Source organism: Microcaecilia unicolor, chromosome 14, assembly GCF_901765095.1.
Source record: "Microcaecilia unicolor chromosome 14, aMicUni1.1, whole genome shotgun sequence".
In the NCBI taxonomy this organism is placed as follows: Eukaryota; Metazoa; Chordata; class Amphibia; order Gymnophiona; family Siphonopidae; genus Microcaecilia; species Microcaecilia unicolor.
Window position 1 is genome coordinate 45,135,413 of NC_044044.1, and position 24,877 is coordinate 45,160,289.

At 47.2% G+C, this 24,877-nt stretch overlaps 1 protein-coding gene across 3 annotated transcripts in view; it reads right to left on the bottom strand.

Annotated features, from left to right (window-relative positions):
- Window positions 1–244: 244 nt before the first annotated feature.
- The window catches only part of MEF2D (myocyte enhancer factor 2D), a 184,523-nt gene continuing 159,890 nt past the window's right edge, over window positions 245–24,877 (bottom strand). For 2 of the 3 annotated variants that reach the window (XM_030187834.1, XM_030187833.1), the window contains exons 7-11: window positions 19,533–19,723; window positions 18,687–18,707; window positions 13,709–13,835; window positions 11,149–11,278; window positions 245–3,482 (exon numbers count right to left, since the gene is read on the bottom strand). In XM_030187834.1, the coding sequence (XP_030043694.1) occupies window positions 3,155–3,482; window positions 11,149–11,278; window positions 13,709–13,835; window positions 18,687–18,707; window positions 19,533–19,723 (797 nt within the window). In that variant the 3' untranslated portion in view covers window positions 245–3,154. The remainder of the gene's footprint in view (window positions 3,483–11,148; window positions 11,279–13,708; window positions 13,836–18,686; window positions 18,708–19,532; window positions 19,724–24,877) is intronic. The other variant, XM_030187835.1, reaches the window with a different exon arrangement.

The following is a 24,877-nucleotide window of genomic DNA, read 5'->3' on the forward strand; positions in this document are numbered from 1 at the left end:
ATCCTCTTCTCCCCTCCCCCATCAAGACTCGGCAGAAGGGGTTAATATGAAAATGAACAGACAGGGCAGTGATAAATTCACTTATTGCCTGGAAAAAAAACCAGCACTGCAAAAAACTATCCTGATCTCCTTTATGAAGGGTAGAAGGGGGAACTGATATACCGTCTTTCTGTGGTTTTTGCAACTACATTCAAAGCAGTTTACATAGTTTATACAGGTACTTATTTGTACCTGGGGCGATGAAGGGTTACGTAACTTGCCCGGAGTCACAAGCAGCCACAGTGGGAATCGAACCCAGTTCCCCAGGATCAAAGTCTGCCGCATTAACCTCTAGACTACTCCAGTGAGGGGGGGAAACTTCCTATAATCCACCAACACCAAAATCACTAAGGGTAAGCTGATACCTGCCCAGCTTACTGTGGAGGGGGCACAGGGTGAGAACAGCAACCAGAATAATTCAGCGGACAAGAGGGCAAAGGAAGCAGTTCTGAGTTTCTGAACAGACTAACCGTAAACTGGCAACTGGTCAAAGGTCTTTGCTAGCCATGTCATTTGCCACCAGTGGGTTAAGGTGCTTTCTTGATTGCCATGGACCCATTTTTGTTTTTCAAAAAAAACGTAACAAAACCTTTTTAAAAAGTTGTAATCGTCGTTTGGAAGAAAGAATTCTCTTGTGATAGCAGGCAGGGTACAGGGTATCGGAGTTCTCTGGCTCTCCAGGCTCATATTGGGACTGAACCTGGAAGGGACAAGTCTATTGCTCCTGAATACACCAGCTAAAAACCCACATTCTTCACAGATGGAGTAACAGCAGGAAGGTATCGCTGCTGGTCAACGGGCTTGAGCAGAAACTGGTTTTGCTTTGGAAACGCACAACACGTAAAGCCTAGGGAGGTTATGAAGATCGGGGACGTGGGGAAAGGGATCTTATCCTAAACTCCAGTGGGGTAGGTGAAGTGGGGTGGGGGGGAGGGACGGAGGGCAGCTTCAGAAGCTCCCAAGACATTCTCAGGTCCCTTTTCCCTGAAAAAATATATATATATATATTTTTTTTTGTTCTCACAAAGACTTTCTCAGTTTTATATTAAATGATAGTTCAAACAAAAATACCTCTATAAATCCTCCGAAAACTGGCTTCAAGGTTAACCCCAGAACTTTAAGAATCTCCACCCAGTCTTGCCTCCCCCACTGGCCTGAAAGGTTCTCCTTTTAAAGGTGATTTTAACCAGTAAACTGACACGCAACCCAGAAGCTGCACAGTGACCACTGTCACCCAAAGGTCAGTTTAGAATCATTATTTTAAGGATCAGGAGCTTAGAAATTGGAGTCCTTTTCAAAATGGAGTTAAAGAGTTGTTTTCTCCTTTGTATAGGAGGAAAATCTTACCAACGCTCAAAAACCAAAAATGAAGTTTTCAAAAAGATACTGCATTCAAAAACCAGTCATAACTCCTTATAAACAGGGGACCGTCTCCATCGTGTTTAAGGAAGGAAAAGCCCGTTTAAGAACAGAATGATTTTCAGCTGCACAAGCAGGTTGTGTGCATGATGTGAAATTTTGGTTGCTGGAGATAAAAGTGACCTGCTTGGGATCACGGAGCTAAGCTTCAGAACCGAGGCACAAGGAGAAAGTGAGTTCCCCAGAGTTAGAGAGAGTCAGGGGCAGAGCTGGGATTACAACCAAGATACAGGATCTGGCCCACTGGTCTAGGTGCCATATACTGTACAACTCCATGCCAACAGTTCCCATTTCGGTCCTCACGGTGAGTCTCCTGCTGCCCAGAGGCAGAAGGAATCAAGGTCATGCGGTGACCAGGTTTCAGAAGAGACTGTAGTCCCCTCCTTGGAAACAAGAGACCTGCTAGACTAATCCCGTTAATAAAATACAAATCGAATGCACAGCTCAAATTCACCTTCAAAGCTATTTCATGGATTGGAGAACAGGAAAGTGGTGGTAAAGAGAGCAACCGTCACCTGGGAGGGGGAGAATTGGCTGGCTTTTATCCTCTTGTGAGCCCTCGTGCCTGCACAGACAAGGCCATGAAGCCAGCACTTGGCAGGTAGACAGTTCACCAATAGTATGGAGCAGGCAGCAAGTGGACGGTAAGAGATCATGACTGCCTTTGCAAAAGACAGAACGCAAATTGAACGCTCACAAGAGCCGAGTGCGATCCTATCCCCCTTCACGATGGTAACTTAACGTAACTTGGCATTGCATATAAAGCTTGGAATAGCAGTAGTCACCAGTGACCAAATCATTCCACTGTGAGTCGCTGATTAGGTGTTGGTGTACGCACCCCCCTTCCCTCCCCCCACCAACACACAAACACACTCACTGCATGTCCCAAAGGAACAGAGCTGTCAAATGGCTCCAATTTAATAAGGACAGCTTGATCCACTCCTGGCTTTATCCTATTGCACATTGAGACTTGTCGTTCCACAGTCCCTACCGACTTCCTTGAAAAAAATGCGAGACCGGAAGCCCATAGAGGGTGTGCAAAAAAACCCACCCAGGACTGGATCAGCCTCTCCCAAAAATCAATAGTCATCTGGCAACCATACATAGGACCCATCTACTCTTTAGGATGTTTTGGGGGGATGGGGGTGGGGTAGTCGGGGCTAAGCATTGAAAGGCACTCTTCTTCAGACTGGAATTTCAGCGTAAAAACGGGGGAACCTGCATCAGCTGGGGTGGGGGGGGGGGGGTTGACTTCTTATTAGGCAAGTTTCCATTTCTCTTCGGTTTGTTTTTGGCCAGGGCCTGGCACTCTTCTGACCTTTTCGTTAGCACTGTGGCTTATTTGAGAAGAGTGAAGTCAGAGGGAGGGCCTCTCCGAGGCAGATCATTCCCAGGGAGGCTTCGGGGTGGGGAGGAGGGAGCAGGTGAAGTGCGCAAAATCTACAGCACGAACTGCAAACACTGCCCAGTAGCACTGGACTTTGTTACAAAAACGCCTACAAAAAAGACTTCTAAAGCTATTTTTTTTTCAGGCAGTTGATACCAGGGCCCTCCCCCAAACCCTACACACACACATACATACCCCCCTCCCTCATTGGTTACAGCCCCTCCCCTCCTCCCTCTCATTCCGACCCCAGGGTGGGGGAGGGTGTGAGCAGAAAGTGGCAGAAGGATAAACGTGCGCTGGGAGCAGCGGTTATGTCACCCAGGCGTCGAGACGCATACGCTTTACGGATGGGCTGTCTCCCTCGGCCTCGGTGACGGGTCTCAGGAGGCTGAGGGTGGAGCTGTAGTCGGCCCGGGTGTCCTCTCGATCGTTGCCCTCGAAGGAGCTTGCGTTGCTACTCAGGCTGTCGACGGGCGAGCGCCCCATGGTTTCGAGCCGTGTCTGCTGGGCATAGGATAATGAGGACGGCGTGTTACTGTTGCGCTCCTGGTTTGGCGAGACCGGCTCTGTCTTGATGTTGATGTTGGAGTTGGTGTTGACAGTCAAGGTGGCAGTGTGAGGCAGCTGTGTCCCAGACCTGAAGAACCAAAATAAGAAAGGGGTTACCAAAGGAATGGTAAAAACAAAAAAAAAGGGGGGGGGGGGGGATGAGAGGCAGACAGACCAATGTAAGAGGGGGGATGAGGGGAAGAAGTGGGGAAAATGTTAGTCATTTATTCTTAGTGATGGTTTCTACCCAATTTCCTCCCGTTAATGACACAGCTGGCAAGGACAGGAACCGTCCTATAAGGGGTGTAAATTCTAAGCCACTCCCTCTCCTCCTGATTCCCTATCACCTCTCTTCCAGGGTTGCCAGGTATTTTCTATTGGCTGCAGAACTGATCAGGCACACAAGTGAGCGATACCTTCCAACAGCACAGGGATGAACTCCCGTCCCCCAGCTCCAAGCTTTTCATGCAAATTTCTGAGCAGCAGTTTCATGGGAAACGGAGCTAGTTCCAAAGCATCAGTTATTAGGCAACTGTCAAGGAAGTGGAATGGACTATGTGCCTGATCAAGCCTGCTATCTAAAGAAAACATCCATTACAGGCGGGGGCATAGCTAGACCTCACGGTGGGAGGGGGCCACATCCCCCGCCGCCATACCGATCTCCACCCACTGCCGCAGAAAACACCTTGGCTGGTGGGGGTCCCCAACCCCCACCAGCTGAAGCGTTGTCAAACACCGGCGTGTGTATGTTTGAGAGAGAGTGTGTGGGTGAGAGATGGAGTGTGTATGTGAGAGCGACTGAGTGAGAGAGAGACAGACAGAGTGTGTGTGTGTGTGTTTGTGTGAGAGACAGAGAGAGAGAGAGTGTGAGAGACAGAGTGTGTGTGTGAGTCTGTGTGTGAAAGAGAGAGTGTGTGAGACAGAGTGTATGTGAGAGACAGAGTGTGTGTGTGTGTGTATGTGTGTTTGTGTGAGAGACAGAGAGAGAGAGAGTGTGAGAGACAGAGAGTGAGTGTGTGTGTGTAAGAAAGTGAAGCCTTCAAGCCTTGAAGCATTCGTGCGCTCTGTAAGGCTCCATGTCCTTAATTGACGACACGTAGTTCCGGAACGTTGCAGGAATGCTTCAAGGCTTGAAGGCTTCACTTTCTCGGCTTCAGAATGTTGGAGGTGCGTTTTATTACATAGGATGTTCCATTTGTATTTATTTTTGATATAACGTCTTCCTCTTCTGTAACCACTGTTTCTTTTTTTGATACAACATATGTGATATGAATATGCTTAGTAGATGATATATATTCTTTTGTAATCCGCCTAGAACTCTGATGATTAATCAGAAATATAAATGTCTATTTGAAATTAAATTAGACCTTACAAAACTTGTAATGATTATTTGGGAGAAAGAATTCACTATTCTTTTGTGATAGCAGGACAGAGGACAGGGCGTCGGGGTTAACCGGCTTTCCAGGCTCATATTGGGACTGGTGCATGGAAGGGACACGTGTGCTGCTCCTGAATACACCAGTTAAAAACCCTCATTCTCCACAGATGTAGTAACAGCAGGAAGATATCGCTGCTGGTCAACGGGCTTCAGCAGAAACTGTTTTTGCTTTGGAAACGCACGATACGTACGGCCTGAGGAGGTTATCAAGATCGGGGGGGGGGGGGGGGGAAGGGATCTATCCTAGACTCCAGTGGGGTAGGTGGAGCAGGGGATGGGAGGGCATCTTCAGGCAATGAGCAGGTAGCACGTCTGATCTCAGGACACTCTCTGAAACATTCCCCATGTCTGGGTATCTATGCCTTTATTATCTGTAGCTTTAGCTACTACAGAAAAGGGTTTTGCTTTGTTGTATTGTATTGAATATTGATGTGTTTTATTGTTATTAACTACATTGTAAGGGGGTTGTTTCCTCTGGTTTTTTTTTTTTTAATTCTGTCTTTGTAATCTGCTTAGAACCTATGGCTTAACGAAATATAAATGTAAAATTAAATTAAACGTCTCCTAAAGAGAGGTGCCCTCTGCAGGCCCTTTTTGCACCGATATATTGGCTACAGGCAGGGGTCCCAAATCCCTCAGTAGGTTTGGATTTCTAGGATATGGAAGCAAACACATGTAAACACAAAACCCATACATCTAATCACAGTGGATGTGCTGAAAGCCGGACCTGTCCAGCCATCCCCTTAGTCTAGACCAGGGAAGGTGAGAGTGAATTGTAAATTCTTCCCTTCGCTCTAAAAATAACATCACGAAATAACAATAGGACTTGATTTTCTGGTCAGCTCCTTCCAGCAGACTCAGGCTTAATTGCTGTTCCTTAATATGGAGCCACCCACGGGGACTCTTTACAGCATATGTGGGGTTTTTTTTTGTTTTTTTTAAATCTTGGATTAATAATGTGTGTGGGCGAGAGCTGGTGGAGGGGCACAGATTACAAGACAGACCCGACAACACCTTCGCTTCCAGCTTATTTAATAGTTAAGGATGAGGGGGGGCAGAAGGTTGTGTTCAGAGGGTAAAACTTCAAATGTCATGGCTGTAAACATATTTAGAGATAAATGGATTCCTTTTTCAGCTTTAGCATCCCTTCCCATGATGAAATAGGCGAGTTGAGACCTTTCATTTCTACTGCAGTGTTCCCTCCCTCGCCATAGGCAAACCCCACCCCCCCAATTCCATGTAGAATTTCAGGTATTTTTTCTTTTACATCATTTTCTTTCACAGCTGTTTCTGCACAGGAATCTTCTCCGGCACCAACCGCTTACACACAACCACCAGACGCTCTGTCCTCTGGCATTTCAGAACCGAACGGCAATTTGGCTACTTCTAGATACATCTCTCAACTCCTCCCTAATCGCTCACGTTCGGATCGAGGACTAGTCTAAAAAGAACCAGGAGGTGCGAGGAGTGACAAACTGTTCTCGGAAAAAAATGTTTCTAATTCTCTCCCCGTCACCCCCCCCCCCCCCCACACACACACACACACACACACACAACAAGCCCTAGAGAATTAGCTATGCAAGCTGACATCTTTAGTTTCCCATGAGTTTATCCGAATTATTTCACACATTCCCTTCCAGCCTTACTGACTGCTTAGGGTCAAAACCTATCAGGAAACATGCAGATAAAAATGAACCTAAACACTAGGCCAGAGCAGGAGCCTGGACCCTATGTTTAAAGGGCACTTGTCCCACTGACTCAAGAGGCAACGTCAACATGGCTGAGCAAACCAGCTCAACTGAAGGGAAGGGAAAGGGAAATGGGACTTGATATATCACCTTTCTGTGGTATTTTGCAACTACATTCAAAGCAGTTTACATGTATACAGGTACTTATTTTGTACCTGGGGCAAGTCACAAGCAGCTGCAGTGGGAATCGAACCCAGTTCCCCAGGACCAAAGTACATAAGTACTTAAGCACCACCACGCTGGGAAAAGACCAAAGGTCCATCAAGCCCAGCACTCTGTCTCCGACAGCGGCCAATCCAGGCCCAAAGAACCTGGCAAAAACCCAAAATTTAATAATGATCAATGGACTTTTCCTTCAGGAATCTGTCCAGACCCCCTTTAAACTCAGCAAGGCCAGCTGCCGTCACTACCTTCTCTGGCAATGAGTTCCAGAGTCTAACTACGAGCTGAGTAAAGAAAACCTTTCTCCGGTTTGTTTTAAACCTTGCACATTCTAATTTCAACTTGTGTTCCCTGGATCTATTATTGTTAGAAAGTGTAAACAAACGCTTCACATCTGTCCGCACCACCCCACTCATTATTTTGTAGACCTCTATCATATCACCCCTCAGCCGCTGCACTAACAACTAGGCTACTCCTCCACTCCACATTTCCGTTTTACAATACTCTTAACCTGGAAGGAGCCATTTTGTTTATCCCCAATGTCAACAATAATTCACAGCATGCTTCAGCATACGCTCAACCGCTTGCCTTTCTTGCTGATCTGACTTTCTTTTGGCCTAAAATGCATCAAAGGCTCACCAGAGAGTAAAAAACAAATAAAAAAAAAAACCACAGAAAAAGAAATTTTTAAAAAGTTATAAAAAAACAAACAAAAAAACATATTCACTATTATTGTACTGAAGGAATGAGTCATCAATTACATCATTATCAAACAAATATGGAGTCGGTCCAGATGACGGCCACAAAATTGGTCAGCAGTCTCTGTCATAAAGTGTATGGGGACAGACTTATAGACCGTACACACTTGAAGAGAGGCGGGATACTATAGACACGTTTAAATACCTCAGTGGAATTAATATACAGGAGGTGAGCCTTTTTCAAATGAAAGAAAACTTTGGAATGAGGGGGTATAGGTTGACGTTGAGAGATTATAGGCTCAGGAGTAAACTTAAGGAAATATTTTTTCACGGAAAGGGTGGTGGACGGTTGGAATGGCCTCCCGACGAAGGTCATGGCGACAAGGACAATGTCTGAATTTAAGAAAGCGTGGAAGAGGCATGTGGGATCGCTTAGGGAGAGGAGGAGATAGTGAATGTTTATGTTTATTAAAAAGCTTGATATCCTGCTATTTCTGAATGGCAGGTCATAGCAGCTTAGAGTTTAAAAACGCCATAATAAAACGGGAAAGCAAAGACCAAGGTTCATACGTACACATTCTGCAAAGATCTGGAAACACACACTGGGTCGCTGGGACAGTCAGACAAAGCCGCCCCCCCCCCCCAAAATAAATAAATAAAGGGGATTTGAAAACTGTTTCAAATAGATGAATTTTCAGTAAAACTGTAAACTTATTAAATGATAATTCAGATCGAGAACAGGGAGGGAGGGAGCAAGAAAGAAAATAAAAAGCAGAACAATGGGTAGACAAGCAAGGCGCAGTGCCACGCCAGGGTGCACGGAGCCAAAGATAATATGGCGCCGTGTCCCGACGGGCATACGCGCCGAGGACAGCGGGGAGCGAGGGAGGCGCAAGGGGGGGGCAGGAGCCCATCTCCGCGAGGCACCCTGCTGGCAACAGGCGGGGCTAGCAAAGGGGTTAAAAGACGCCCAAAAGAGCCTGGACGACCTCTTCCGGCGTCCAGGACAAGCAGACTACACGACTGACCTTCGCGCGAGCGAGCCTTAGCAGCAGACACGTGCGTTTCTGCTCCAGTCCCAAGCTCGGGTGCAGTGAGTACTGCCAGGGCGAGAGCAGTAAATAGGCGGAGTGCGCGGCAGCGGGGGCACAGGATTGAATTGAGGCGCGTTGTAGGCGTGGAGCATGGTCCTCCGAGATGCACGTAGTCAGTCGGCGTGCTGCGAGATACTAGCCCGGACGCTGAACGATAGCGACGAAATTAGCAGATGCATGGCAACCACCGTAGTGGGCAAAATTTTGCTGGCTATCGGGGGTGGAACGGATTGCGACGGGGGCAGGACAAGAGGTTAACTTATCCTTCCTTGCTTACCAAGCATGAGCTTTATCCTTCATTGCTCCTTGCTCATTCCTATTGGGTGGGAACAGCGAGTGTGCATGTGAATGGGGTCCTACTAACACTAATAAAACTGTAAACTTATTAAATGATAATTCAGATCAAGAATAGGGGGAAGCAAGAAAGAAAATAAAAAGCAGAAGAATGGTTGGAATCATAGTGTGCAATCCTGGGAGAAGGAAGAGCCAACCAATGAGCATCCAGTGAACGAAGAGTGGGAATGTAGAGTGCTGAGGACGGGCAGAGTGGATGGGGCCATCTGGCCCTTATCCGCCATCATGTTTCTGCTTCTATAACCATACTACCCGTAGGTTACAGAACATTCTTGAAACTCTGTCACAAATAGGCTCCAATCGGATTATGCAGCATGGGATATCACATGTGACATCACAGTCAACACGGACCAATCAGAGTACACAAGCAATGAGGTCATTTGTGAGCCACTCTGCCAACATGGCTGCCACCACAGGTCCAGTGGTCGTGATTGGCAGTGAGCCAGTGCCCTTCTCTGCTGTATTTTCCATTTGAAATACCATATAGCACAGAAGGCGCACGGTTTTCACCCAACTGTACTGCCAAAGTGCAAGGGCTTCCCTCTGTGACCTTTAACCTCCCAAGCAAGAGAACCCACCATACTTCTTACCTTTACAAACTCAAAGGAGAAATCTTAAACCCTATCTAAGTCTGTATAAATGACTTCTTTTATTTAAATGTATTATTCATTTTTCCGGTCTAGCTACCCCCCAAAAAATAAAATAATTAGGTGTCTCCTACCTTACCCACTCCATATTTCACCTTAGTTTTTCTCTACACACTGAGCTACGCACTGCTTAACCAAGAGCTTGCTTTACCCTCTCTAGGGTACACTTTCGCCAGTAATTCCTATCATCAAACTGAAAACAGCGGATTACTTGATATTAAAGTGAGTCTCTTCAGAAGCTGTCACCTAGAATCTTCACCTGTGTTAAGCATAAATTCTTTTCCCAATTAATATGGTGACCTATTTTAAAGGCCTTTTCAGTGACACACTTCAAAGGCTGATCTAAATAACAAGAACTTACACCTTCTCAATCACCTCTGCAGAAACTGTCCAATATCTGATTTACGGAGACTGGCTTCCATCATACATTAACACCCAAGACAATAAAATCTCCCAGTGAACTGTGAACCAACTTCAATATTGTATGTTCACTCTAATTAAAAATAGCGTACTTGCGCTGTCCGAATTAATTTTGTTATCAACAGCTCCACTATAAATAAACCGTAAGAAGGAGCTCACCACGCCTGAGCTCACATTTCTTGACGCTGCCTACCTCCTGCACCACGAGCATCAGGAGACAACCCAACCAGGATCCCAGGTACAATTTAAAAAAAAACAACCTACATTTAACCCCTTGGGTTACATCTCTTAGGTGTTTAGAAATTGTAAATGTAGGTGGGTTTTTTTTCCAGTTAATTAAGGAGTCTAAAAAAAAAATCAGAGTTTCTCAAGTCTTTATTTCCCACAGGTTGTATTGCGGAAAATCTCCTGGTGGAATCAAATAAGCACATTTAGGTGGATAGGGGAAGGGACTTGATATACCACCTTTCTGAGGTTTTTGCAACTACATTCAAAGCGGTTTACATATATTCAGGTACTTATTTTGTACCAGGGGCAATGGAGGATTAAGTGACCTGTCCAGAGTCAGAAGGAGCTGCAGTGGGAATTGAACCCAGTTCCCCAGGATCAATGTCTGCATTTGTATGACTTCATGACAAAATACTGAGCAGAGGATACAAGATAAGCCAGGGGAGAAGTTACGAGAGTATTTTACCACTGTTCATGTAATAAATGCTTTTCAAATTTCTTTTTGCATCAGGGTGTTTTATCAGTTACAACCTAAAATCAGAAGCCCTAAGTAAGCTTTCTAAGCTTGAAGCTGGTTCCAAATGGCCCAATAGCCTGACGAACAGCATTCAAGAGATGAAGGGTCGATTCCAGGATTGGGTCCTGCTCCTTCTCGGTCCAGCTAGAATTGGGAATGTTGGGGAATCAGAAATCATGGTTCTTCTCTACCCAGAGAGAGGAGACTCAAACATAATGACAGCAGCTACCGGCTCTCTCGAGCGTGCAGGACCTGGTAGGAGAGAGGTACGACAGGGGAACCAGAGCTTGTGCCTCTCAACCAGACGACCGTCACTGCAATGAAGGAGATGGCCGAGAGGGGGAACGGGATTGAGGAAACCTCTCCCACCCCAGGTACATTCAAATGGAGGTCGACGGGGCTGAGTGGTATGGGATCACAGCACCCATCAGACATCGCAAACACTTACACTAAGTTGCTTAGAGAGCTGGGGATCAGCTGCTGGTGCTGTTGCCAGGAAGAGATGTTGCCTAGCGACAACCCACCAGGAGAACTGAACGCTGGGAGCGAAGAGAGGTCCGCGCTGGTCAGCTGATAATCTGAAAAGAAAGAAAAATAAAACCAACGGTCAAAAGCCAGTTTTAACGATCACGCTCAGAGTCTGAGGTACTGGGAGTGCAGACGCTCTCGTTCACCGATCAGAAATGTGTGGTTAACAGGTTCCCTCAAACCTCCTTCCAAGACTATACGGCCTGCCTGCTCATTTCTGCAAGGGTTGAAAACCTCTCCGCCTTCCAGAATTACAGCAAAAATAAGAAAGACGTGGAAAAGACAAAAGGAAAGTGGAGAGGGGAGGTGAAAGGTTTTCTGGAGACACCTTCCAGTGTGTGCATCAGGCATTCAAATCACGTCTTCCTGTCGCAGAAGTCTACAAAAGTGTGCACTTATAGGTATGAGTTGATTATAAGCATAAATAGCACATACACACATGAACCCCAGAAATCCACCACAACACTATTCTTTAAATCAGGGGTGTGGCCTGAACTCAATCTGAGGGGGGGGAGCAAGTATTTCCTGTCAGTTCTCCTCCTTCCTGCACCCCGCCCCAGTTGCTGAAGCCCCACCAGTGAAAGAGACAGTGGCGTTTCTAGGGCGGCTGACACCCGGGGCGGATTGCCGATGCGCCCCCCCCCCCCCCCGGGTGCAGCGCCCCCCCCCGGCGAAACGGCCCCCCCCCCCCCAGGTGCATTTTTACCTGCTGGGGGGAGGGGTGCCGCGTGCCTGTTGGCTTCGCTCATTCCATGCTCCCTCTGCCCCGGAACAGGAAGTAACCTGTTCCAGGGCAGAGGGAGCACGGAACAAGCTGCGATGACAGGCACGTGGCACCCCCCAGCGGCGTGCACCCGGGGCGGACCGCACCCACCGCCCCTCCCCCTAGGAACGCCACTGGAAAGAGACGCTCTGCCGGAGCCGCGCCCGTACTGCTGAAGCAGCGAGGAAACCGGCAGGGTGCTCCAGCTTCCGATGTCGGCACTTCCGCACACGCTCAGTTCGAGGCATAAACTGAGCGTGTGCGGAAGTGCCAGCACCCCGCCAGCTTCCTTGCTGCTTCAGCGGAGGCTCTGGCGGAGAATCTCTTTGGTTGACAGGGCTTGGGCAGAACTCCCAGTTAGGCAGATAACCTAGAGAATACTATCAGGCCGATATTCAAAGCAATTAAAACTGGCCAGAAGCGGCTCTTGGCTGCTAAAACTGCTCGTTTGGGGACAAGCGGCCATATTTAGCGGCATTAAAGCGCAACCAACTCAAAACCAGCTATTTTAGGGGCGGAGTCAGCACTTGACCGGTTAAATGCCGATGTTCAGCACTTAACTGGCCAAGTTAACAGCGTAAATAGGGCCGTATTAATCATAGTCCTATCTTTATACGGTGCCCTATAGCTGGTTAAGCACTGAATATCGACCTTAGCTGGCTCTGCAAACCAGGGGCGTAGCCAGACTTCGACGGGAGGGGGGTCCAGAGCCTGAGGTGAGGGGGCACATTTTAGCCCCCCCCCCCCCCGCGCTGCCGACACCCCCCCCCCCCGCCGCGGCCACCAACAACAACTTTGCCCTCCCCCTCTGCCGATGACCCTCTCGACCCCCCCCCCTCCTGTCACCAACCTGTCACCGCCTACCTTTGATGGCGGGGGACCCCAACCCCCGCCAGCTGAGGTCCTCTTCTTCCCGCGCAAGGCTTCGTTCTGTTTCTGAGTCTGACGTCCTGCACGTACGTGCAGGACGTCAGACTCAGAAACAGAACGAAGCCTTGTGCAGGAAGAAGAGGACCTCAGCTGGCGGGGATTGGCCAGCAAAGGTAGGCGACGGCGATGGCAGGTTGGCGACGGGAGGGGGGGGGGTCGAGAGGGTCGTCAGCAGGGGGTCCAGGGCCAAATCTACACCACTGCAGCAAACCCGGAAATTCAATGCCAAAGCTCGGACACAGCCTGGTATGAATTTCCAGGGGAGAATGCCGGCGGCAGTCAGTAGAACACCGATCGCCACCGGCTGAATATCGAGCCCTATAAGTAACTCTCATCCAGCATTTAAGCACAAACATGCTGGTCTGAGACTGGCCTAAGCGTTTGCACCTACATTATAGGTGAATATTTCATAAAGGAAAAGTAGGTGATTATATCTCTTTATAAGATAGACACCTAATTACAGGTGCCCCATTAAAGAACTATTTTCATACGGACTACGGGGGATGGGAAGCATGGAAACATTCAATAATCATGGCGAAATTTCACACAGCACAATTTTTCAGTCTGCAGGACTATTAAGACCCAGATGGGCCTATGCGGACAGTACATGCCACGCCTCAGTTGAAAGAGCCACTGGACAAACAGAGCGAGCCAGCAGAAAGCCCTCTGCGCATCGATTCCTTCAGAACTGCCGGCCGCTGGCTGGAAACCGAGAAAAGGCGTCCTCAGTTTAAAAAAAAAAAAAAAGTTTCACGAAGTTCTCGCCCCTGGTCTTCGCTGGACTCACCTGTGTTGTATGCTGTAGGCATGGGAGAGAAGGAGAGGCCTTGCGTCAGAATGCTCGGGGTAGCCACGGAGACGACGGGGGTCGTTAAAGCGTGGGCTGCCTGAGAGACCCCTAACCTCTGTGCATTCTTGTATAGAAAAGAGAGACAAGACAGAACAGGGTCACATCACCAGATCTGGGCAAGAAAACCTACAAGTTTTAGAAGTCTCCTCACTACTCTGTCCTTCCCTTGCCACCATCACCACATTTCTGTGTTTATTCCCCCTCTGACCCGAGGAGGTGTTTGAACACCTGGGGACTATGGAATCGTCAGTGTATGGCAGCCTAATCTGCTCCTACCTTTACTTCCCCCCCCCCCCCCCTCCCAACTCACAAGCTCTAATCCATGACGGTAGGGTAAAACCAAGACTGGACAAATCTTGCTGAAAACATAGGAACCAGCTGACAAGCTTTGCACCCCATAGAAGACTCCCCAAACTGCTCAAATACACCCATGAAATCAGGCACGTGTTAAGAAACTATTTGCAAATGGCCGAATGGTTTCTTTGCAGAAGAGATGCTGAATCTGTTCCAACAGATCGGACAGCAAAAGTAAGGATATAACTCTGCTTTGCATCACATCCCCCACAGACATGTACACACCGTTATACATTCAGACAGGACAGCAGTGATAACTTAACCAAATCATATGTTTTAATATACAGACACACACACACCCCTATATAGATAAGGTATTTATTTTAATTTACTTATATTAGAATGAATGGTTCATGCTTACAAGAGAGATGAAACCCCAGCTCAATGGGATGTCACAACAGGCAGAGGGGTTGCAAAACTCTTTCAAATCACATTACGGTTGCAATTGTGGACAGTTTGAGGCCAATTGTGATTTACATCTTTTTAAGCATTATACCAGTCAACATTCAGCCGGCAGCAGCCAGTGGATTCCTAAATGCTGGCTGAATTAGGGGTCCTTTTACTAAGGTGCACTGAAAAACGGCCTGCGGTAGTGCAGGCGCGTGTTTTGGACGTGCGCACATCCATTTTTCAGCGCACCTGTAAAAATACCTCTTTTTTTGACCGAAAATGGCCATGCGGCAAAATGAAATAGACGCGCGTCCATTTTGGGTCTGAGACCTCATTGCCAGCCACTGACTTAACGGTAAGGTCTCGGGCGGTAATGCTCAACTCGCGTCAAATGCCTTTTACTGCCTGGAAGTGCCGCGCGCCAGAAAATAAAAATTATTTTGTGACGCACGTCAAAAATGAAATTACCACCTGGCCCATGCGGCTTAGTAAAAGGGCCCCTTCGTCTCAGATAACGCCAGCACTGAATATCCACGTGTCTGGTGGAGTCCGACGTCATCTGGGCACAGCCGAAATTCAGTGCCATACCCAGATAGCTAACCAGGCATGTTAGGGCTGCATTAAGTATCACTAGTACCTGCACAACGTCCAGGTCTGCCCGAGTACTAACTGGATGGCACTACCAAATATTTAGTAAAACTGTTTGGGTAAGGGGTTCTGTCAGTGCAATTTATTAGGCAGGAATCTCTCCTGCTCAGTTAAATCACTTTCTTTATCTGCCACAAGCAGCTCTTTATTGCTAAAATCTGATCTGTTAACAGAGGCCTGGACGGGGGATGGACACTCTATGCCTCTTCCAGATCCTAAGTACACTGCTTCTTCCCACCCCACCCCAGATTTATTTTTCAGTCTCTTTTTCCTGGTTACTGTGGAGTGGCAATGGATTACACCGCTCAGGCTGTGTTCACTCCATCTATGACAAGCAGCCCATGCCCATTGTCACAAGCACAGAGAGGACCATTTTGAGCTAAACGACGAGACAAGAATGAGATTCAAACTAGAAACCTGGGAAAATGGGACCCATATGACAGAGCATCAAGTTTAACTTTTACCAGTGCAAGATCATTTTCAAATAATGACCGCAATTAAACAAATTTAGTGATCTTTCTGTGAACTTGTGATAACATATTTATAGACTAGCAATACTCATTTTGTTAAGATTTTTTTAACGATAATTAGTCTAGTTGGTCTACGCTCTCGGATGGGGGGGGGGGGAGAGGAAGAGAAGTATCCCATGAAGGCTGTTACTTCCTCATGGCATTCATTCCCGATAACAGGGAACGCTCTGCACGCTCCAGAGCAGAGGGTCTGAAATCTGGTCATTTCCAGGATACAGCTGGCTCTTGAACTGAAAGTCTGCAAAGAGGGAATAGGTTTAGGTGTAACCTAAGGAAGTATTATTTCACAGAAAGGGTGGTGGAGGCGTGGAATGGCCTCCCGGTGGAGGTGATGGAGTCGAGGACTGTTCCAGAATTTTAAAACACATGGGATAAGCATGTGGGATCGCTTAGGAACAGGAAGAATTAGGGGTTACAGAGGATGGGCAGACTGGATGGGTCATATGGCCTTTACCTGCTGTCATGTTTCTATGTTTCTACGTCTCTGAAATATTCACCAGATACATTCTGACAACCAGATGCACTGTGCGAGGGTGAAGGGAGCTGGCTCAAGAATCAAATCTGAAACCTTCTGTTCTAGATACGGAGTCTCGGTCTTCCCCGGAACCACCCCGAAACCTAACATTTCCAACCCAAAATGAGAAGGTGGGTAAACACGCACTCTGTACTGAAACCTCCCACTAACCCCGGCACTGGAATACATCCTAGGACACAGGGTGAAGTTTACATAATCTGGGAGATGGGGAGGGGGGGCGCATTGCTGACCCAACACTGCCAGGTGTCAAGGTGAAACCTGCAATACAAGTGACGTGGGGACATCTAAATAATGCTTCTCCGTGTGGAAAAGGGAAAAACCTCATAGCTTCAGCTAGAGCTGCAGGTCATGGGAGGGGGAAGGGAGAGAATTACAGTGAGGAACGACCTCCCCAGGTAGAATAGACTCAAAACCCCGCACTGTCACACAAGGATAGTGAACAGGGGTCGAGACAGGCTCCCAAGGGCAGAAGCACGACCATACTCAGGAGCTACCCCTGACACAGGACAACAGTGGAGTGGAGGAGTGGCCTAGTGGTTAGAAGTCTTGCAATCCAGAGGTGGCCGGGTTCAAATCCCGCTGCTGCTCCTTGTGATCTTGGGCAAGTCACTTAACCCTCCATTGCCTCAGGTACAAACTTAGATTGTGAGCCCTCCTGGGACAGATAAATACCCAGTGTACCTGAATGTAACTCACCTTGAGCTACTACTGAAAAAGGTGTGAGCAAAATCTAAATAATAAATTAAATAAACAGGGTTTAGCACCAGTTCTGACCCGTTACCCCCTCTAGAAACCTCCCTGGCTTCCCTTGAGCACACTGTGCCAAATTATAAAGTGAGGTGTTTTTTTTTCCTGACGCAGAGGAATGCCTCACAGGGATTAGGTTAAATCCAAAATGATTTCACTTACAGACTCAAATGGATTTTGAAATCAGGTATCCAGGGATAAGAGACTTGGTATTATCACAGCAACTTCTCTTCCATCCTGTTTTCAAAAGCTTCTCTGCCACATATTTATGAAAGTCATGTGACTCTTTTTTTCTGGTTTTCATTTATTCTGGACACGAATAGATGTTTTCATAAATTATTTCTCTGCTGTGGTCTCCCCTCCCTGCCTTGTCATTAATGAATGCAAGTTACATCAAGGTGCTTCCACCTGTTCATCATTAGAAACCTGCAACAGCAGCACCTGGGTAACATCCAGATTATGAACACAGCTGCCAAAAAGGTGACCGCAAGTATGATTTAAAAAAAAATTTGATTTTGAAAGAATTCTGGCTTCACACAAAAAAAACAACCTTGGCAAATTCCATAAAGATGTAAAAACATTCTTGTTTGCATCATTGTTATATTGATAAAGCTGTTTTATTGTTACTTATTCAGAAAGTTTTGATGAATGAGATGTTCATTTGTTTTAAATAAATACAAGCAATTTTCAATTTTTCTGCCCTTATGATGGATTTATTTCATCGACAGCTCTCTGTGCATTTCCCCCTGAGAGATACAGACAGACCCTCAATGACTGAAGGTGGTCACTATAAAACTGTTTTTTTTGTCGGGGGTGGACACTCCCTATACTCCTTACCCCCGCTTCTTTCCATGGTTTGGGTGGTGTGGGTAAGGTTACCATATTTTGTTCCCCAAAAAGGAGGACACATGCTCCGCCCCCACAACACACCCCGCCCCCTTTCATGCCCTCGCTCCGCCCCCAGTCACATTTTCCCCTCCCCCCTGTCACACACCCCGTCACCCCCCTCCCCTTACCTAACTACTGCCCTGGTGGTCTAGTGACCTCTTCGGGGCAGGAAAGAGCCCCCTCTTTCCTGCCTGGAGCACTGCCCTGTATGCATCCTTTCTGTTGGTGATCTCGGCACTGATTCAAAATGGCCGCCGAGAGTTGAAGTCTCACGAGGCCACGTCAACTCTCAGCAGCCATTTTGAATCGGCGCAGAGATCACCAACAGGAAGGATGCATACAGGGCAGTGCTCCGGGCAGGAAAGAGGGGGCTCTTTCCTGCCCCAAAGGTGGAGGAGGTCACTAGACCATCAGGGCAGTAGTAACTAAGGGGACTGGAGGCTAGCAATCTGCCAGAAATCCGGACAAACGGGCAGATTGGGAAAACCCGCCCAGTTGCCTGGACATGTCCTCAAAAAGAGGATATGTCCGGGTAAATCTGGACATATGGTAACCCTAGGTGTGGGGTAACCTGTGTTACTGAATTACACCATGCAAGGATGGCATTAGGTGTCAGGGAGGTGGGTGGGAGGGAGGAAGTCTCTCTGAACCCCCACCCTCCCCCAAAAAGGGAGAATGCTTGGACCCTTTATCTCCAACAAAACACAGATAAGTGGGGAGGACACCGCAGAATGTGAACCAACATGCATGCAAAAAACACAGGCACATGCATGCAAAAACACGCACACGCACACGCACACACACAGAGTGTCTAATGGCTCACCAGCTCCAAGTGTTCCTCCGTCTGGGTGCAGAAAAAGCAGAAACATTTGTGCACTTAGACCAGGCTCCAGCTTGAATCCCTCCTACCACATCCCCTTCCCCATCCCCACCACCACTTAAAATGTGTCAGTGAAAGAAGGCGCATAGCCAGACCTGGGTGGGAGGGGGGGGGGGGTCCAGAGCCCAAGGTGGGAGTGGGGCACATATTAGCCCGCCTCCCCCAGCCACCGACCCACCCCCCGACCCTCCCCTGCCACTTTCGACCCCCCCCCCCCCCCCCCGCCACTTTCAACCCGCCACCACAAGGTACCTGTGCTAGCTGGGGTCCCCAACCCCCGCCAGCCTTAGTCTTCTTCACTCACTTCGCTGATCTGTGCTGTGAGTCCTGACGTCCTGCACGTTCCTTTAAGTGAAACTGAGCATGCTCAGTTTCACTTAAATGAACGTGTAGGAGCTGCTGGACGTCAGGACTCGCAGCACAGATCAGCGAAGTGAACAAACACGACGGACACTGGCGCTGAAGAAGACTAAGGCTGGTGGGGGTTGGGGACCCCCGCCAGCAAAGGTACCTTGCGGCGGCAGGGGGTCGAAAGTGGAGGGGGGCCAGGACTAAATCTTTGGGGGCCCATGCCCCCACTTAGCTACGCCCCTGAGCGAAAGGCAGTGAAAAACTAGCATGTGTATGTGGAGGCGAGTGCATTGTTGCGTTTCAAGAGTCAGATAAAAGCAGAATCACATTTGGGTGTCCCTTATTGTTCACTGCCCTGTCCCTGTACCCCTTCCCTCATGCTGTTGCCGTGCCCCCCCCCCCCCCTTTTCACCATGTTTCTCAGAAGTGGCTACTCACCAAATGATGCATTAAACCTTTCCCGCCCTGCGAAGTGATGACACGGAGGTCAGGCTTGCGGCTGTTGATGCTGAGCTGAGCGCTGAGGGATTGGGGTGGTGGGGATTTTGCCGGGATGATTTTATTTAAACCGTTGCCATTCGATACTGGAAGGAGACCTGGCGAGGCTCTGGCACTGATATAACCGTTTCCTGGAGGACAGGAAGACACAGGGAAATAGTGATCAGAACAGGCTTTCGACACTTGAATATCCACTTTCTAAAGTAAGCTATTACAAATATTGCATCCTTATACCATCCTTTGCTATAAATTTTCAGTATTAAGCTAAATGTTTTAAAACCCTGAATACTGCAGAGTCAACCTAACTGACAAAGTTCAAGCTGCATTCTCTCTCTCTCTCATTATAAACACTCCTCATCTTATGAGACAAACCCTTTAAAGTACCATGTTCTCTCCCACACAAGCAGTCAACTTTAATTACCCAGCATGTATGTGTACCACCTTGCAGAAACCTATAAAGTACATAACAAAATTCTATACAGCAGTCCTTAACAAATGTTCATTAAATCTGGGAGCCAGTCCAAAAACTTAGGAGCCAACAGCTGAGACCTCTCTTGCTTCTCCTTCCCCACCCCTCCAACATTGTCCGCAGTGAATTTTACTTTTTTCTTGGGGAGGGGGTAGAAGCGGGATGGGAATTCCTTGCCAGATCAGCAGCAGCTCTTTCAGATACCGATTACTAAATCTCCTTTCCTATAATATGTCCCTGGGGAAAGAAACTTTAGTAAATCAGTTCCTCAAGATGCCTTTGCAAGTCTCCCTTCCCCAAAGCACGCTGTCAGCTGTGTGGCAGTACTGACTTGATAGGTGAAGCTTTCACATATCACCATGGCCTGGGACCCCACCAATCTTTCTCACTCTCTCTCTCTCTCATGCCCCCCTCCAGCCTTAACCCAGTCAGTCACTCTCTCATGCCCCCAACTCCAGCCTTCACCAAATCAGTCTCTCTCATGTTCCTCTGCTCCAGCCAGGCACTATCTCATGCCTTCCCTCCAGCTTTTCCCTGGTCAGTTCATCCCATGCCCTCACCCCCACCCTCAAGCCTTCACCCAGCCAGTCTCTCATGCCCGAACCTCCTGCAAAGCGTGGCTCAAGTATGTGGACAGCTCGATCGCTCTGCAGAGCCAAGAAAGCCGTTTCAGAGGCAGCGCTGTGAATAGGGGAAAAAAAAAACAAAACTCAAGGGTATGAAATCCTGGGCACCAGGGTGCAATTTGGGATTTGTCAAAGACCTGTTATAAAGTACATGCGTACCTCTTTAAACTATAAAATACACGATTAACTCTTTACAGAGTACTATAAAATACATGCCGTTATATCGCTCCATGTTGCGACCGCACCTTGAGTATTGTGTTCAATTCTGGTCGCCGCATCTCAAGAAAGATATAGTAGAATTGGAAAAGGTGCAGCGAAGGGCGACTAAAATGATAGCGGGGATGGGACGACTTCCCTATGAAGAAAGACTAAGGAGGCTAGGGCTTTTCAGCTTGGAGAAGAGACGGCTGAGGGGAGACATGATAGAGGTATATAAAATAATGAGTGGAGTGGAACAGGTGGATGTGAAGCGTCTGTTCACGCTTTCCAAAAATACTAGGACTAGGGGGCATGCGATGAAACTACAGTGTAGTAAAAACAAATCGGAGAAAAATTTCTTTACCCAACGCATAAGTAAACTCTGGAATTCGTTGCCGGAGAACTTGGTGAAGGCGGTTAGCTTGGCAGAGTTTAAAAAGGGGTTAGACGGTTTCCTAAAGGACAAGTCCATAAACCGCTACTAAACGGACTTGGAAAAAATCCACAATTCCGGGAATAACATGTATAGAATGTTTGTACGTTTGGGAAGTTTGCCAGGTGCCCTTGGCCTGGATTGGCCGCTGTCGTGGACGGGATGCTGGGCTCGATGGACCCTTGGTCTTTTCCCAGTGTGGCATTACTTATGTACACAACTACCTGTTTACAGAACACTACAAAATACAGTATCTCGTAAGGAGGTACACGCATAATGTACATGACTATCTCTTTATAGTATGCATAATGTACATGACTATCTCTTTATAGTATGCTATAAAACACAAGTGTACCTCCTTACGAATACTATAAAGTACACGATTAGCTCTTCAAAGAACACTATAAAATATGTCCTTTCTCGTACAGTACAAAAACAGCTCTTTATAAAATACTATAAAAGATGCATGTACATCCTTACAGAGTATTATAAAATACATAAGTACATAAGTAATGCCAAACTGAGAAAAGACCAAGGGTCCATCGAGCCCAGCATCCCGTCCACGACAGCGGCCAATCCAGGCCAAGGGCACCTGGCGAGCTTCCCAAACGTACAAACATTCTATACATGTTATTCCCGGAATTGTGGATTTTTTCCAAGTCCGTTTAGTAGCGGTTTATGGACTTGTCCTTTAGGAAACCGTCTAACCCCTTTTTAAACTCTGCCAAGCTAACCGCCTTCACCACATTCTCCGGCAACGAATTCCAGACCAGCAATCACTGCTGTATGCTCTGCCAGTGGGCTAGTGTGGAATGATTTTGCTATTAAAGTGAAAAAGACCTCTTATGCACCCAGAAAAGTCTTATGTGCTCATTTATAGAGACAGGAAGCAGTTTTCTCACACAGGGCCAGAACGAGGGGCAGCACGGAGAAATTGAAGGAAACTAATTTTCTACCTGGCTGCGATTACAATAACTATTTCACCTAGTTTCCAAGAATCCTAAATTTGCCCTCTCCTCTCCCCTCCCTTCCTCGTTGCATATTGTTGGGTCACACAAATGGGAGCTCCAGGCTCGTCAGAAAAATTAATACGATAAAAACTGACGCTCCTTTGGTTGGGATGGATTTTGATAAAGTGATGGTAGGGGGGGGGTGCAGGGGTGGGGGATATTGTGATACCCTAAAACAGCTGGTCACCGTTTCAGCACTGTACAGTTTTGAATGTGTCTTTGTGTCTCTTATGTGACCTTAGTAAAATAAAATTTTCAAAAAAAAGAAAAAAAGGTTGGTGCTCCTTTCTGTGCATCACACGGAATATTCATTTTAATACCGATGAGCTTACTGTAATAGATTTGCATAGGATTATCAGTAGTTGCCTCGGCGAAGGGTAAAAAGGGACGCAGAACACCTTTGTGCATTACAAGCTAAATCACGTTTGCATTAGACCGACTACAACGTTGCAAGCAAGGTAAGCTTTGTGCATGGGCCCCTCAGTCTGCACACAAAGCCAGCTGGATTAAGTCAAATGCTTTATTTTCAAGCTGCCCTGAGAAAGGGGGCACAGCGAGATAAAACGACCTTGACTCAAGGTCACGCAGAGAGATGATTGTGCAGGGGAAGGTTGAACTCATATCCCAGGCCTTCTGAAATTCACAGTCCAACGTATCAGACATTAGATCCCACCTCCTCCCTGAGACAGACATGGAAGGGTACCTCTGGGCAGCCTTCTACATGACTTGTCAAGGAAACCAATCATGCCACATAACTGTGCCTCAAGGGCTAGAACTGTTTACCATGCAGTAAAAACTGAAGACTTTTGCCCTGTACATTCCTCGGTGTCAGCAACCAGAAGGGCGGCCTCGCTCCCTTCGCAGAGCACATGCTAAAGAGACCAGCACTTGATTAAAAAAAAGCCAAGGAGATTGCCCTAGGGGAAGGGGGGGGGGTCTAATCCTTAAAATTAATAAGGGAGCTGCAGCAGGCAGAAAAAACTCTGGAGGGGTTGTGGAGTGGGGGGGCAGGGGGAGCTGCTGTGTTGCTCTCCAAGCTCAGTCCTCGCTGGCGGGAGCAGGTCGGCTGTTCTCTCTTCCTGAAGCGGCTGAGGGAATGTGAGGAATCCAGCGGTGACCTCAATGCTGACATTCAGAGAAACCTGCCCTGCTAGAAACTGGAACAGCCGCTCTCAACAGCTGACGCTGACAGGAGAAGGGGGGGCAGCAAAAGGGAGAGGGGGAGGGATGGTGAACGCAAGGGAGATGGGAAAGAAGGAGTGACTGATCCTTACAGGCCAGGTCTTCAAGCTGCTGCTCCCACATGCCCCGATCCCTGCAGCTTCTGGTAAGATCAGGTACTTTACACACCACAACAGCAAAGGGACTGCAAACCAGGGTGGGGAGGGAAATTGGGGTTCAAATCCTGCTTTTTCCACTGACACCTTTTCTGTGACCTTGAGCAAGCCTCTTAGGCACCTACTTAGATTGTAAGCTCTTTGAGGAAGGGGTTTATCATACCAGAAAAAAAAAATACTGTAAACCACCTTATCCCTACAAATGTTTTGTAAAAAATGAATCCAAAAATTAAAAAAAAAAAAACAACATTTAGGGACGTACACAAGGAAAAAATGCAGTTCATTTTCGGCTTGTTTCACACATTCATGTTAATAAACATTTTATGGACATGAGAACTTTTTAACGTCAGTAAATCCACTTTATATTCTGACTATACAGATTAATGTGCGTTAAATCGCTTTTGTGCATGTTCCATTTTTTAAGGTGTTCTACTAAACCAAATTCCAGGCTAATGAATGCGCATCCCTAGCCAAAAAGAACTTAAATTACCAACCAAGACCAGGCAGATATCCGAGCTAAGAGGTCTTTTTGAAGCACAAACTGTTATCCGTCCATGACTCATTTAAGATCAAATGGACCAAGCAAGAACATACCCTTGAAGATTAATTAAGTATACACATTAAATTTATTTTTTTAATGTATTTTCCAAAGCCAGAAACAAACAAAAATCTGTCTTGTGTACCTCCTGCCCTGCCCGCTCACAGATCACTGGAAGATTTGAGAGTCTTGGCACAAATGGAGAAATTACTTCTTACCTGATCATTTTCTTTCCATTCATCCTTCCCACTATTCCAGAACCTGTGGAATAATTCTGTCCATCAAACAGCAGGTGGAGATAGAGAGCTGAAAACTGAGCTGAGAGACATCTCTCTTGGCATCCAGTATTTATGTAGACAAACATTAAGGATAAAGTCAGAATAAACACAACAACCTAACACTAACCAGATAGCAAAAATGTGTGGAACAACTTTCAGAGAACAAAGGTATGCAGTAAGTACCATGCAAGGTAACAGTCATCATTTGACCCATTACTTCACACCGACTAAACATCTCAGAAACCTCGGGCAGGCCTCTGGAATAGTGGGAAGGACTAATGGAAAGAAAATGATCAGGTCAGACCTAATTTCTCCTTCTATTATGTAGCTTCCCACTATTTCAGAATCAGTGGAATGTTGAAAAGCAATCCCTAGAGTGGGTGGGGTCCTGGTGCT